Source organism: Calliphora vicina, chromosome 3 (genome assembly GCF_958450345.1).
Source record: "Calliphora vicina chromosome 3, idCalVici1.1, whole genome shotgun sequence".
Lineage (NCBI taxonomy): Eukaryota > Metazoa > Arthropoda > Insecta > Diptera > Calliphoridae > Calliphora > Calliphora vicina.
In genome coordinates, this window is record NC_088782.1 from 23,105,747 (window position 1) to 23,120,965 (window position 15,219).

At 30.8% G+C, this 15,219-nt stretch overlaps 4 protein-coding genes across 6 annotated transcripts in view; 3 read left to right on the forward strand and 1 right to left on the reverse strand.

Annotated features, from left to right (window-relative positions):
• Positions 1 to 15,219, reverse strand: part of Lasp (lasp) — a 128,489-nt gene that overhangs the window by 30,083 nt on the left and 83,187 nt on the right. The gene's annotated exons all lie outside the window — the stretch shown is intronic.
• LOC135955125 (odorant receptor 33a-like) lies at positions 2,310 to 2,988 on the forward strand. The gene is made up of 2 exons (XM_065505432.1): positions 2,310 to 2,510; positions 2,580 to 2,988. Exons 1-2 carry the CDS (start codon positions 2,371 to 2,373, stop codon positions 2,986 to 2,988), a joined length of 549 nt encoding a protein of 182 aa, XP_065361504.1. The 5' UTR covers positions 2,310 to 2,370.
• LOC135953714 (odorant receptor 33b-like) lies at positions 5,794 to 7,081 on the forward strand. The gene is made up of 2 exons (XM_065503692.1): positions 5,794 to 6,605; positions 6,673 to 7,081. The coding sequence occupies exons 1-2, from the start codon at positions 5,794 to 5,796 to the stop codon at positions 7,079 to 7,081; spliced, it is 1,221 nt and encodes a 406-aa protein (XP_065359764.1).
• Positions 11,423 to 12,652, forward strand: LOC135953716 (odorant receptor 59a-like). The gene is made up of 2 exons (XM_065503694.1): positions 11,423 to 12,177; positions 12,240 to 12,652. The coding sequence occupies exons 1-2, from the start codon at positions 11,423 to 11,425 to the stop codon at positions 12,646 to 12,648; spliced, it is 1,164 nt and encodes a 387-aa protein (XP_065359766.1). The 3' UTR covers positions 12,649 to 12,652.

The following is a 15,219-nucleotide window of genomic DNA, read 5'->3' on the forward strand; positions in this document are numbered from 1 at the left end:
TTTTATACCCTTCACCTTCGTGAGAAGGGTATATATAAGTTTGTCATTCCGTTTGTAATTTCTACATTTTTCATTTCCGACCCTATAAAGTATATACATATATTCTGGATCATTATAGATACCGGAGTCAATTAAGCCATGTCCGCCTGTCTGTCTGTTGAAATCAATTTTCGGAAGACCCCAGATATAATTCTGTCAGACATGCTTTCGAGAAGTTTGCTATTTAAAATCAGCAAAATCGGTCCACAAATGGCTGAGATATGAGGAAAAAACCAGGACAACCTCGATTTTTGACCTACATCTGGATTACTAAGTCATTAATATAGACAAGTTGGACCTACAATGGGTCAAAATCGGAAAAAATATTTTTTCACCAAAAAAAAATTAAAAACAAAAAAAATTTTTTAAAAACTAAAAATAAAATTTTTTTTTTAAATTTAAAAAATTTTAAAAAATATTTTTAAATTTAAAAAAAAATTTTTTTTTCAACAAAAAAAAATTAAAAAACTAAAAATTTTTTTTTTAAATTTAAAAAAAAAATTTTTAAATAACAATACAAAAAAAAAATTTAACAAAAAATTACACACACCACCCTGTTCTTATTTATTTGCAAATAAAATATCTAAATTTGTTCTGCATACTTCAGGGAGCTTTTTTTATTACAGTTGATTGGACTCACAAAAAAAAAAGAATTTCCGAGTTTTACCCGGAATTTCTGAATTTTTTTTCTTTACAAACCATCTCCTGAAAATTTCGAATCGAATAAAAAAAAAATCAGCCAAATCGCTCCAGCCGTTCTCACGTGATGACATTACATACATGGACCATTTCATTTTTATATATATAGATTTGTACATATTTTGAAGTATAATTTGGTGAAGGGTATATAAGATTCGGCACAGCCGAATATAGCTCGCTTACTTGTTTTAAATAAAATATTGGTTTCTGACTTGGCTGTTTCGCATCAATTTAAAGTAATTTCAATTCTCCTGCAAAAATTGCTATTCTAGTTTTGCTTTAATAATGAATATGAAGTGAAATTTTTAAAATATAAATTTTAAATAATAAATGCACGACACTAATTGTAGAGCACTTAAAATTAGAGGCAATGTTGTCAAATATTTCAAAATAAATAAGTTTATGAATAACACAGTCAGTCACGAAAAAGATTTTTCTTATTTTAATATTCATATAAAATTGATAGGAAGTAGAAAAATTATAATTTTTAGCAATTTCATCAAAAATGACTACTTGTTTTTGATTATGAATATAGTACGAATGCAATTCTGGCAACATTAAAAACTAAAATACGGAAAGAAAACATTTCAATTGTTTAAATTTTATGTTTAATTAACGATTTGTGTAAAGATAAAAATTGTAACAAAAACAGCCACTCTTTTATTTGAAATTTTCAGTCGGTTCCCTATTATTTTTCCAACACTTTAAAACCACAATGGTAATACAGTTTGATGTTAACTTAAGTATCAACTGACTGGTTCAGCAACTCGCTATCACAATTTATATACATTAGCGGCATCTTCTGACGATTTCCAGCATGTTCTAGCAGATACATTTCTAGAATGATACCCCTTTTACGTTAGAAAATCCAAAGATTTTCACCTATTTTATAATTGTTACCGGCTTTTTGGGAACAAAATAAAACTGGAAACCCTAGCATCTACTTATAAAAGTTATAACCAAAATTAATGCAATAGCAAAGTTGTGATAATCATCCATTCACATCATTTAACGACAGCGACACGAAACAGCATGACCACAAATCTGCAGGTTGAAACTATATTTCGCGTACATTTTTTTTGCTGGCGCATTATGGGTTTTTTGCCAACGGAAAATTATCGTCAACTGTACGCAGCCTATTCCTTATTCTTGAATATTATTGTGACAATCGGCTATCCATTGCATTTGATAATTGGCCTATTTATGAGTACCACCTTATATGAGATAATCAAAAATGTGGCCGTTATGCTAACGGTGTTATTGTGCTCCATAAAAACCATTGTCACGTGGCTGAAATTTGGGAATATATTTATTATGTTCGACATAATAAGAAGACAACATAAACGTATTGCTCGGGCCAAAGACGAGAGCCTCTATATAAGATATGTGAGCTTAAAGAGATTAGGACAAATATTCAAAATGTTTACAGTATTGTACGCAGCATCGGGGGTGTCTGCCGAATTGTCGGTATTATTTAATGGTTACATGGGCACCTGGACTTTAGTGTATCCCGGCTACTTTCCATTTGATACAACTGACAGTTTCATATGCTATATTGTGGCTCATGTTTATCAACTTGCTGGTGTTTCAATTTTAATTCTACAAGATGTTGCCTGCGATTCATTTGCTGGCATGCATTTGGCTTTGTTAAGTGGCCAGTTGCGCACTTTATGTATGCGAGTAGCCAAACTGGGTAGAGACAAGAAAAAGGCAAAGACCCAAAATAATGAGGAATTATTGGAGTGTGTACAGGATCACATGGATTTATTACAGTAAGTTAAACTTTATATTTAAGTACTTAAATACAAATGCAAATTAATTTCTCTCTTATTCAACAACAGATATCGCCAGAAACTGGAGGAGGTTATCTCATTCTATATGTTCTTTCAAATCCTATTTACCAGCATTAATATGTGCTGTGTTATTGTATTTCTGATCTTGTTTGCCAACGATCCCTTTAGCTGGATCTATTATTCAGTTTATTTTGTAGCAATGACGGTAGAAATTATGCCGGTGTGCTATTATGGCACAACTATTGAGACTGAATTTCAAAATGTTACCTACGCTATATTCTCTTCGAATTGGTTGGAGCAGGACGAAACATTCCAGCAACATATACGGATCTTTGCGGAGGCCACCAAGAAGCCCTTGTGTATTATGGCCTGGCTATTTCGCATCAATTTAAAGACATTTTTATTCGCTTGCAAGAATGCATATTCCATGTTTGCCTTAATAATGAATATCAAGTGAAGTTTTTTAAATATAAATTTTGAAATAATAAATGCACCATACTATTTGTAGGGCACTAAAAATTATAGTCAATAATGTTAAATGTTTCAAAATAAATACGTTTGTGTAAAACACAGTCACGACAGAGTTTTGTTATTTTAATATTTATAAACAATTTTAACAAATCGTATGCAAGAGAGGAAACAAACAAAAATGTTTGACATCAACAACAAACAACACAGGTTCTTTTTACAATATTAGTCTCATAGTAATGGTATTGTACACTAATTTTTCGTTTTGTCACGTATATGAAAGCAGTACAAAAGCAATTCTTTCAACTACTTTAAATAGAAAATTTCGGTAAATTTAATAATTTTCGAAATTTCGAACTTAATTTCAATCTTGACCAATAACCATCAGAAATTACTTAAATTAATTTCAGTTGGCATTAAAATATGTTTTCCTTCCATGTTTGTTGTTTATAATCATTTTCGAACTTAATTTCGAATTCTCGAAGGTAGCTAAACATTTGCAGAAAATGCTTAAATAAATCCTAATTAATGAAAAAAAAAATATTTTTTTTATTTTTAAAAATTTTCTAAATATCCAACTCAATTTCGAATTTTCGAACTTGGCCAAAAACCATAGAAAATGCTTAAATTAATTGCAGTTGGCAGAAAACCATGGTTTACTTAAATTTTTGCAGCTTTTAAGCATTTTCGAAATTTCAAACTCAATTTCGAATTTTCGAAGATGGCCAAAAAACATTAAAATAAATAATTAAGAAGAAGAACTTGTTTTCCTAAAATTTTTCCAATTTTTAATCATTTTTGAAATTTCATCAAAAACTGCTGAAATCAATAACAGTTAACAAAAATTTGTAAAATTTTTTAATAATTTTAAAATAGCTTAACTTAAACGTATTTAACAAGAAAAACATGTTTTCCTAACATTTTTCCAATTTTTAATCATTTTCGAAATTTTGAATTTTCGAACTTGTCCAGAAATCATCAAAAACTGCTTAAATTAATAATAGTTAACAAAAATTTCTACTAATTCAAACTTAATTTCTTATTTTCGAAGATGGCCAAAGACCATTATAATTACAGTGAACTCTCTCTTTGCGGACATCTCTCTAAAGCGGACACGGACACTTTTTTCAGTTGCAAAAAAATTCTTTGGAATTATTTTTAAAAATTTTCTAAATTTCCAAATCGATTTCGAATTTTCGAACTTTCTGGAAATTTACTATAAATAGCATTTATCGGGTAAATTTACTATAAATAGCAAAATCTTGGAAATTACTATAAATAGCAAATTTCGGGAATATTTACTATAAATAGCAAATTTCGGGAATATTTACTATAAATAGCAAATTTCGGGAATATTTACTATAAATAGCAAATTTCGGGAATATTTACTATAAATAGCAAATTTCGGGAATATTTACTATAAATAACAAATTTCGGGAATATTTACTATAAATAGCAAATTTCGGGAATATTTACTATAAATAGCAAATTTCTTGAAATTTACTATAAATAGCAAATTTCTTGAAATTTACTATAAATAGCAAATTTCTTGAAATTTACTATAAATAGCAAATTTCAGTAATTTTGCTATAAATAGCAAATTTCAGTAATTTTACTATAATAGCAAATTTCAGTAATTTTACTATAAATAGCAAATTTCAGTAATTTTACTATAAATAGCAAATTTCAGTAATTTTACTATAAATAGCAAATTTCGGGAATATTTACTATAAATAGCAAATTTCGGGAATATTTACTATAAATAGCAAATTTCGGGAATATTTACTATAAATAGCAAATTTCGGGAATATTTACTATAAATAGCAAATTTCTTGAAATTTACTATAAATAGCAAATTTCTTGAAATTTACTAAAATAGCAAATTTCTTGAAATTTACTAAAATAGCAAATTTCTTGAAATTTACTAAAATAGCAAATTTCTTGAAATTTACTATAAATAGCAAATTTCTTGAAATTTACTATAAATAGCAAATTTCAGTAATTTTGCTATAAATAGCAAATTTCAGTAATTTTACTATAAATAGCAAATTTCAGTAATTTTACTATAAATAGCAAATTTCAGTAATTTTACTATAAATAGCAAATTTTTGGAAATTTACTATAAATAGCAAATTTCTGGAAATTTACTGTAAATAGCAAATTTTTGGAAATTTACTATAAATAGCTAATTTTTGGAAATTTACTGTAAATAGCAAATTTCTGGAAATTTACTATAAATAGCAAATTTCTGGAAATTTACTATAAATAGCAAATTTCTGGAAATTTACATAAATAGCAAATTTCTGAAAATTTACTATAAATAGGAAATCGGGAAATTTACTTTAGTAAAACAAAAAAAATAAATTTTGCCGATTAAAGTATACAAAAGATTATTATTCTTAATCAAATTGTAGAAAACAAAGACGTGTGAATAACGTAATCTGCAAAATAATTTCGTATTAAATATGTATTAAAATGCTTATCCACTAAGACAATTATTCATAATTTTCTCATAAATTAAACATAATTAAAATCATAGCACAGTTTATCACCATAAGTTATACACTTATAAAAGTATCTAGTAGAGTTGCCAAAAGTAACGCTATTCCCGGGATCGTCTAATTTTAGAAAATACATTTTTTTTCAGCAGCACATTTATAACCTGTGGTAAATTTATATTTATCGCATAGTTTTGGAAATCCAACAATTCAAAATTATACCCACTTTTTTTAGAAAAAATAAAACTGGCAATCAATTACCTACTTAGAAGCTACTTATAAGAGTTGCAACCAAAATGAATACAAAACAGAAAAGTGGTGATTTTCAATTTGATTTAACCATTGAAACAGTGACACGCAACAACATGACTACAACAAATATGCAGGTTGAAACCATATTTCGTGCACATTTCGTTTGCTGGCGCATTATGGGCTTTTTGCCAACCGAAAATTATGGTGGACTGTATGCAGTCTATTCGATATTAGTAAATGTTATTATAACAATCGGTTATCCATTGCATTTGATGATTGGTCTATTCATGAGTACCACATTATTTGAGATAATCAAAAATGTGGCCGTTATGCTAACGGTTTTAGTGTGCTCCATAAAAACCGTTGTTACGTGGCTGAAATTTCAGAATATAGAAATTATGTTCGATATAATAAGAAGGCAAAATAAACGAATTGCTTTGGCCAAAGATGAGAGCCTCTATATAAAATATGAGAGTTTGAAGAGATTGGGACAAATATTGAAATTGTTTACGATATTGTATGCAGCAGCGGGAGTGTCTAGCGAATTGTCGGTATTATTTAACGGTGTAATGGGCACCTGGAGTTTAATGTATCCCGCCTATTTTCCATTTGATCCATATGCTAGCTCAACATTGTATATTCTGGCTCATATTTATCAGTTTGCTGGTGTGTCATTTTTAATTCTGCAAGACATTGCTAGTGATTCATTTGCTGCCATGAATTTGGCCTTGTTGAGTGGCCAGTTGCGCACATTAAGTATGCGGGTAGCCAAACTGGGTACAGACAAGAAAAAGGGGAGGAGCGAAAATAATGAGGAATTATTGGAGTGTATACAGGATCATAAGGATTTATTGCAGTAAGTTAAACTTTATATTAAGTATTTAAATAAAATTCTAATTAATTTCTATCTTATTTATTTACAGATATCGCCACAAATTGGAGGAGATTATCTCTTTCTATATGTTCTTTCAAATCCTATTCACCAGTATTAATATGTGCTCTACTATTGCATTTTTAATACTTTTTGCCAATGATCCCTTTACCTGGATCTATTATTCAGTTTATTTCTTATCAATGGCTGGAGAAATTATGCCGGTGTGTTATTATGGCACAATTATCGAGATAGAATTTCAAAATGTTACTTACGCTATATTCTCTTCGAATTGGTTGGAGCAGGATGCAATATTTAAGAAACATATAAGGATCTTTGCCGAGGCCACCAAGAAGCCCTTGTGTATTATGGCCTGGTTGTTTCACATCAATTTAAGTACATTTGTATTCGCTTGCAAAAATGCATATTCTATGTTTGCTTTAATAATGAATATGAAGTGAAATTTTTAAAATTAACAGTTTAAAGAATAAATGCTGCACCATACTATTAGTAGAGCACTTTAAATTATAGACAATGTTGTTTAATGTTTCAAAATAAATATAACATATTATACGTTTGTGTAGAACACTAGGTCACGATAGATTTTTGTTATTTTATTATTCATATAAAATTAATACAGTATAAATTTATTTATTTTAATAATTTCATCAAAAATTATTGAGTTGCCACATATAAAATCAGCATAAAATCAATGCTGGCAACATTCACAACAAGAAATTGTAAATAGAATTCACAATATTATTTACATTCTGAACAGCCCTGCGGGATATTTGCTACACAATTACCTAAAAGGAACTATTCCTTTCCTTGTCAAAAGAAAATTTCAAAATTTAAATCACAGGTAGGAAAAACTATAAGAGATATTTTCATAATTTTTTCACATTTTTATTCCCTATTATATTCTCAATAAATCCCAATGAGATGATCAAAAAATTCTGAAATTCGTTTAACAAAATTTTTTCAAAATTTGAAAATGGAGTTTTGAAACTGCCTTTAAAAAAAGTAATTTTTTAATGGTAAAATTTTTACAAAACCTGAAAAAAAATATTTTTTCCCCTTATAAATGCATCTTAAAACTTCAGAGGGCTTGGGGCACGTCTTAACCCCAATCGATTTACCTAAAATTTTTTCTGGATGATTTTTTTTACTAATGTTCACCAAACTGGTGGGTGAGAATGGCCAAAATCCAACTTTCGTTTATTAAGGGCCACCCTAATGCTTATACACTATTGTTTTATTGAGGGGACGATATATTCTGGATCCTTATAGATACCGGAGACGATTAAGCCATGTCTGTCTGTCTGTTGAAATCAACTTTCAACGAAGCCCCCAAATAACTTACATACACGATTCATACATCAATATCTCCGGAATTCTTCCGGCTCGGTTGCTATATAAAATTGAGAAATATAAAGAAAATATAGACAATATGGATATCCAATAATATATATTTCAAAGACCTTTGCAACGATGTATATGAGACCATAGTAAGTTGGACCTATAATGGGTCAAAATCGGAAAAAAATATTTTTGAACCATAATTTTTTTTTTCACCAAAAGTGAAATTAATTAAAAAAAATTGCAAAAAAAATTAAATTTTAAAAAACAATTTGAAAAAAAATGTTCCCAAAAAATTAAAAAAACAACTTTGGGAAAAAAATAAAAATTTGTTTACCTAAAAAAATATTAAAAATATTTATTTTGAAGTATAATTTGGTGAAGGGTATATAAGATTCGGCATAGCCGAACATAGCTCTCTTACTTATTTTTGTTTTCCAAAGTGTTAGAACTATAAAGCTAGAGGTCCACACTACGCGTCTTCGCGTCAAAGTATTGCGTGCTTTTCATACCTACTTCGCATTCTACGCTTCAAGTTACATGCGATGCTTTTTAAGCGTAAATTTTTTGTTTTATTATTAAAAAACTGCAGCTTTTATTTATTTTTTCACCATTAAACTTGTTTTAATTTATTAAAATTGAAAAATACATATTAAAAAAAGAATATAAATTGTCAGATGACATGTTCGTGCGCCGCTTCTGATGCTTATAAAAGTAGAAAGTAGATCTACTTTAAGCATTCTACGCGTAATGGCATTCTACGCTTTTGTACTTGTAATTTCCAGCGTACAAATACATTGATTCTACTTGTTTGACAGCCGCGTAGAATGTGAGAAAGCGTAAAACGCGTGGTGTGGACCTCCAGCTTAACCGATCTCTACAATTCAGATTCTCTCATTTAACTAGTTTTTTGACAGTTTATTTCCAACATCACGGAAATACTGTGGCAAATGTTTTAAACCACAATTTAAACCAGTGCACAGTGGGGTCGATAGAAAAAAGTGGTATTAAATCTGTATCTTCTAAACTACATGCCCGATTGCAAAGTAATGTAGCTTTCAGAAAATTAAATTTGAGACCACTCTGGCGTGCAAAACTTTGTAGAGCTCCTAACTTGTATGTATTTAGACAGATTGAAAATAGATTTCATAAAGCAAATAGGCAAAAAATGAAAATACAGTTTATTTCTCCAAGTTATTTCTTATACTTTGAAAGATATTAAAGTTTAAATTTTGAAAATTTCGTTTTCTTTCTCCTACTCTATTCCAACCTTCTATTCTATTACATAGATGACAGCAACATTTGCCATTCATATTCATTCAGTTATAGACCAAGCATGTCAGAAATTGGGACAATGAGGCAAAACATGAATGATTATCTTAATCAATACCTTGTGACAATCTCTGAATGGGGTCGTACACATATAGTCGCTTTCAACGCTCGCAAGATTCGAAACAAAAACGAACGACAGACCATGTCTCATACAGTTGGAGTCTCCCCCGAGGCATGTCAGACAGGACCTATGGAAATACGAGGAGAGCATACTGAGGTATGTGCAGGATCCATTTGATTGCGGCTCGTATTTGACAGTTTTGAACGACATTCTCAGAGACGCCATCAATTCCGCGGTAGCAGGATACCGTATGAATGTCGTACTTGGAGGTCGCCCACCACCGATAGCAGACGCCGAGATGATTCTGCCGCGTGGAACAAGAGTCGTTCTGGCACAACTTATGGCGTTTTCTTTTCTGGCATAAATGATGCCTTTATTCTGACTTTTACCGTTGTCTGTGTTCTTTTCTAAAAAAAATGTAGTTTGGTAAAGTTATCACGTGTTCTTTTCAAATAATGTTGCCCTAAATCCCCGAAGATATGCTACACGTTTCACCCTTAATTTTATCAAAGGGTTAGAAATGCAGCACTTTTTAAACAGCAAAATGTATAGTTTTACAACATTTTGAAGGTAAATAAAAGAAAATGCATAAATGGTAATTGTTTTTGTTCTATTGTGATTGTTAAAAATGTAAAACATTATGAGGGTATGGGTAATCTTTAATAAATGGTACAAAATATGTTGACAACATTTTGTGTCAGAAAAGAAAACGCCATTAGATCAGGATGGAGCAACAGACTTAATGTTTTTTGGTCCCGCATAGACCGTGCCGTCCTTAACTAATGCCCAGCATGTGGTCAGGGTCCTCATGACATCCTCAACATATTTAACTGTTCAGCCAACCCTACTTCACTCAGTCCTATGGATTTATGGACTCATCATGTTGAAGTAGCACAATTTATTGGACTTGAACAACATGCAGAACCACCAGAACATCCAGATTGATTATTGTAAAGTCACTTCATCTGTAGCATCTTCAGATGCTACAAAAATGTCACACATTTTTCAAGTGTCGAAAGAAGCTTTATAGTGTCTCGGTTTTCTGAAACGGTTTAGGAATTACTTCACTCCATCTGATCTCCTCACTACCTATTTACATCACCGATATCCGATCGAAAATGAAGAACACCCATGTATGGACCGGTTATTCTTAGTCTATTTTGGAGCTTTTTTACCCCTACAGGAGAGGGCGAAGGTGATTATTGGTGACAATAGGGTATCCAACTCTATTGATTCGCTGGAGAACCGACGCAATAAGGGCTGCGGTTAACTGTTCTATCGGTACTACAATGGAATGTGTTCTGATGAAATAAGGGAACTTGTTCCAGATACCCGCAGATATTTACGTAATACACGTTTTTCATCAAGAACACATCCCTTTGTGGTCGTTTGGCCAGTGGACCTCACAAAACATTACAGGGAAAATTCGTGTTTCCTGTCATTTTCATTGTAGGAAAGTTCAAATGGAATATCCACAAACACTACTCCCTCTTTCCTCTCTACCATAACCTATATTCCTAGTTTCAACACAATGCTTTGCAAGAGTTTTGGGTTGACAAATCTAAAAAAGTGGAAATCACGATTACTACACGGGATTTATTGAGAGAATGCGGAACAAACCCACGAAAAGCGGAACATTTGACAACACTAGACGTATACACAAAATTGTCTCAAAAATTAAAAAATTTTGAAGTTGACTTTTAAAAGATAATTATTTAAAAGTAATAAACCTTTTATGTCATTAATTAATTAGGGACATAATACATATGACACGCATGTCTATTGAAAAAGGGTTGGATTTGAAATTAAACAGTTTAACACTATTATAATAACAATTAATGTTTAAATATTTTATAAACAAATTAACACCAACTACAGACATTCAAAATGGTTAGCATTATATGGCTGTCAAATCTGTTTTAATATTTTAAAAGGCACACCTAAAAATGTATAATTTTTAATTAATAATTCTAATTATCCCTATATATATAAAAGTAACAACTCTCAGCACTAAACTATTTAGTTGAAACTTTTAATCACAGTGGACAAGATGACCAAAGCACTAGCACAGCCAGCATTACAAGGTGAAAAATCCTTTCATTTGCACTTCTTTTTCTGGCGTATACTGGGCAATTCACCCACTAAGAATTATCGCAAGCTCTATATATTTTATTCGATTTTCATCAATATTGTCATAACAATCGGTTATCCTTTGCACTTGATGATTGGCCTGTTTCGGAGTAAAACGAAATCTGATGTAATCAAAAATTTGGCCATTAATTTAACGTGTCTGGCGTGCTCCATAAAAACCTTTGCTATTTGGCTGAAATTCAAAAATGTCCAGCATATATTCGATATTATAAGGAGACAGGACAAAAGAATTAGTAATTCCAAAGACGAGTCTGAATACTATAAAACTGTGGTGTTTCCCTCATTGGATCAAATAATGCTCATGTTTAAAGTGTTATTTTTGGGAGCGGGTCTTACCGCTGAAGTGGCTGTGTTGACAAATGGTTTTTTGGGCAGCTGGGGTCTAATGTATCCTGCCTTTTTTCCCTTCGATCCGTTTGCCAACCATTGGTTGTATGCAGTGGCTCATGTTTATCAGTTTTTTGGTGTGTCCTTTCAAATTCTACAGAATATGGTTAATGATACGTTTGCCGGCATGCATATGGCTTTGCTAAGTGGCCAGATACATATCTTGAGTATGCGTGTTGCCAAAATAGGCTATGATAAAAAGAAGTCTAAAGAGCAAAACAATCAGGAGCTATTGGAATGTATACAAGATCACAAGGACTTGTTGGAGTAAGTTTAAGGTTTAAAAAAAGTTAAGTTATTTTGTTTTAATGCATTTTATAATCTTTTAGATACCGCAGCAAACTGGAGGAGGTGGTTTCCCAGTACATGTTCTTTCAAATACTTTTCACCAGCATGAATATGTGTGTGGTCATTGTGTTTATGATTTTATTTGCCCGAGATCCCTTTACTTTAATCTACTATTCCATTTATTTAATTTGCATGCCGGCCGAAATATTGCCTCCCTGTTATTATGGCACCATTATGGAATTTGAATTTCAAAATTTAAGTTACTCCTTATTCTCAACGAATTGGATGGATCAGGATGTTACGTTTAAGAAAAATTTAAGAATTTTTGCAGAGCAGGCCAAGAAGCCCTTGTATGTGATGGCCTGGCTGGTGCGCATTAATATGACCTCGTTTTTATATGCATGTAAAAATGCATATTCCCTGTTTGCAGTGGTAATGAATATGAAGTGAATAAATTAAATAAATAAAGATCTTATATGTGGTAAAATGTTCGTTGAAGGAGAGGTTTAATACGAAATATGACATTGACAGCTTGTAGCCAAACTTTAAAGTTCGAATTCGATTAATTATTTTTTGCTTTAAAATACATAATTTTTATGATAATTAACACAGTTTTGAATTAATTAAAATGTTATCTTGTCCTGTATAAGTAGTAATGGCAACATTGTAAAATTAAAAATACAACCCGAAATCTTCAAAGAAAAAGGTAAACAAACAACAGCTGTGTTGGCCAGAAAAATAGTAAACAAACAAAAAAAGGTTGAGCAAGGCTTGAGAGAGTAAATATTTTTAATATATTTTACTCTCAGTTGCTTGAGATTATGAAGTAAATTTTTTATTGACAAATTCGGTTTTATTGATATGCATGTAAAGAAGAAATGTGGGAATTAATAATGGAATATGATGTCCAAATGCCCACCGCATTCCCTATCCTGAAAGCAGCGCCGAATTTCATATTTTAGAGCAGCAGTTGTTTTTGATTTGTGGCTTATACGCATAGACTAAAAACAAGAAAAAGTAAAACGGGGTCAAATCGCACGATCTAGTTGATCTCCACTTGAGATGACCGTGACTTCAAATCGCTCTTGCAGAATTTCTAATGTGACATGAGCTGTGTGTCATGTCTTGTTTATCCAGAAATGTGCATTATCGGTGCAGATGATTTTTTTATGAAAAACAAACAGAACATCAAAAAGTTCGGAAGTCCCTATTGGAAGACCCATTATCTATATATCTATATATATGTAATGTAATATATGTAATGTCATAACGTGAGAACGGCTGGAGCGATTTGGCTGATTTGTTTTTGGATGAAAAATGGTCGCACGCGTTTTTAAATTATTATTTGAGTAGCTCCCAATGATTTTGCAAGCTCTTGTTGAGTTTTACATCAATCTTCATGGAGTAATGCCTCAAATTCTTGGTCTTCAAACTTTTGTGGCTGGTCTGGACGACATTTGTCGTCCGTGTTAAAATCACCGCATACACTATATCTCGCACCATCTCACCATTAGCTTTGGTGAGCAATCGGTGTGCTTTAGCGACACTTTTGTTCAAATTAAATAAGTAAAGCAAAACTTCCCGCATATGATGCTTTGTTGGTGCAAAATTCGACATTTTCAAGACAAAAAATTTTGTTATTTACATTATAATGTTCAATAACTAACTGAGAATAAATGATAGATAAGTACCCTTCAAAATTACATTTAAATTATTAAAAACAAAAGCGGAGTTCAAAAGATACGCTGTATATTGTAAATCCCGCATTTTTAAGTCAATACTATCAATATTTAAATATAATTTAAAAAATTTTAATGTTTAATAGACATTTTCAATTCCCTTGTGATTTAAAACTATTATTTTAATAAAAGTTTTGATTAAACAATTTTTAAATATATATGTAATTGCATATATTTAAAAATGTACATATATCCATTATTTAAATGAAAACTGTATTGTGTATTTTGTATTATATTGAGACTTTTATCATTTTGGCAATGAATGGTTTTTGGAAGCATGAACGTAATCATGATTACGATTACAATTGTTTACAATGTTGAAAATACTGAAACAGTCTTATTATACATATTTATAAGTAAATTGTATATTTTCCCAGCAGTTCTAGGAGACGGTCCCGAACTAGAGATTTTAGCTATCATTTAGGATGACAACTAGTTACATAACTAGCTACGTGACTAGTTATAGCTGGTCCAAAGTAGTCAACGCATTGGAATCACATACCGGTTACATAGAGTTAGTAACCTTACTAGCTACCTAACTGGTTACTTGATCAGCTACATAACTAGTTATTTTAACATGTAGGGGTGCTAATTGACCTCAAATATTCAGTTTAAAACCTTCCTCCGACAAATTTCCAATAGATTACTTCTGGTGGATAAAGTAATTACTTTCTAAAGTGCAGTACAAAATAAAAGTTTAAAGTGACTACATTCTAGGTTACTTAGAGACATTAAGGTGTCAATTGACTTTATGCTAGAATACATGGGATGACAGTATACCTAAACAAAAATATAATAAAATGTATGAGTATTACAACAAGACAATTTGTATAAAACAAAATAAACGTTTAAAGTGACTACACTCTAGATTACTTAAAGACACTTAAGTGACAATTGTCTTTACGCTAGATTACATGGAATGTATAAAGTAACCAATTAACTTCTGTCTGCACTACAAAGAGCACATACGTGTTAAATGACCCAAAATATACATATATAAAATTAGACAGTGACAATTACTCTCTATAAAGCGATACATTGACTACTTGCTTAACTGGTGGGTTATATTGTTGTACTGTGTGTCAATTTTGAAGTTTATTCTGTTGCAAACAAACTATTATCTTATCTCTTACTTGATGTATTCGTATTATTATTATTATTTCTTATAATAAACTTTATCAAGCTCAAATATGCGGAAATTCAGTCTTTTTTATACTTTGTGCATTTTTTTTTTTGCTTAATAACTTTATTGTGGTTCGATAATTTATATTACAAAATGTAT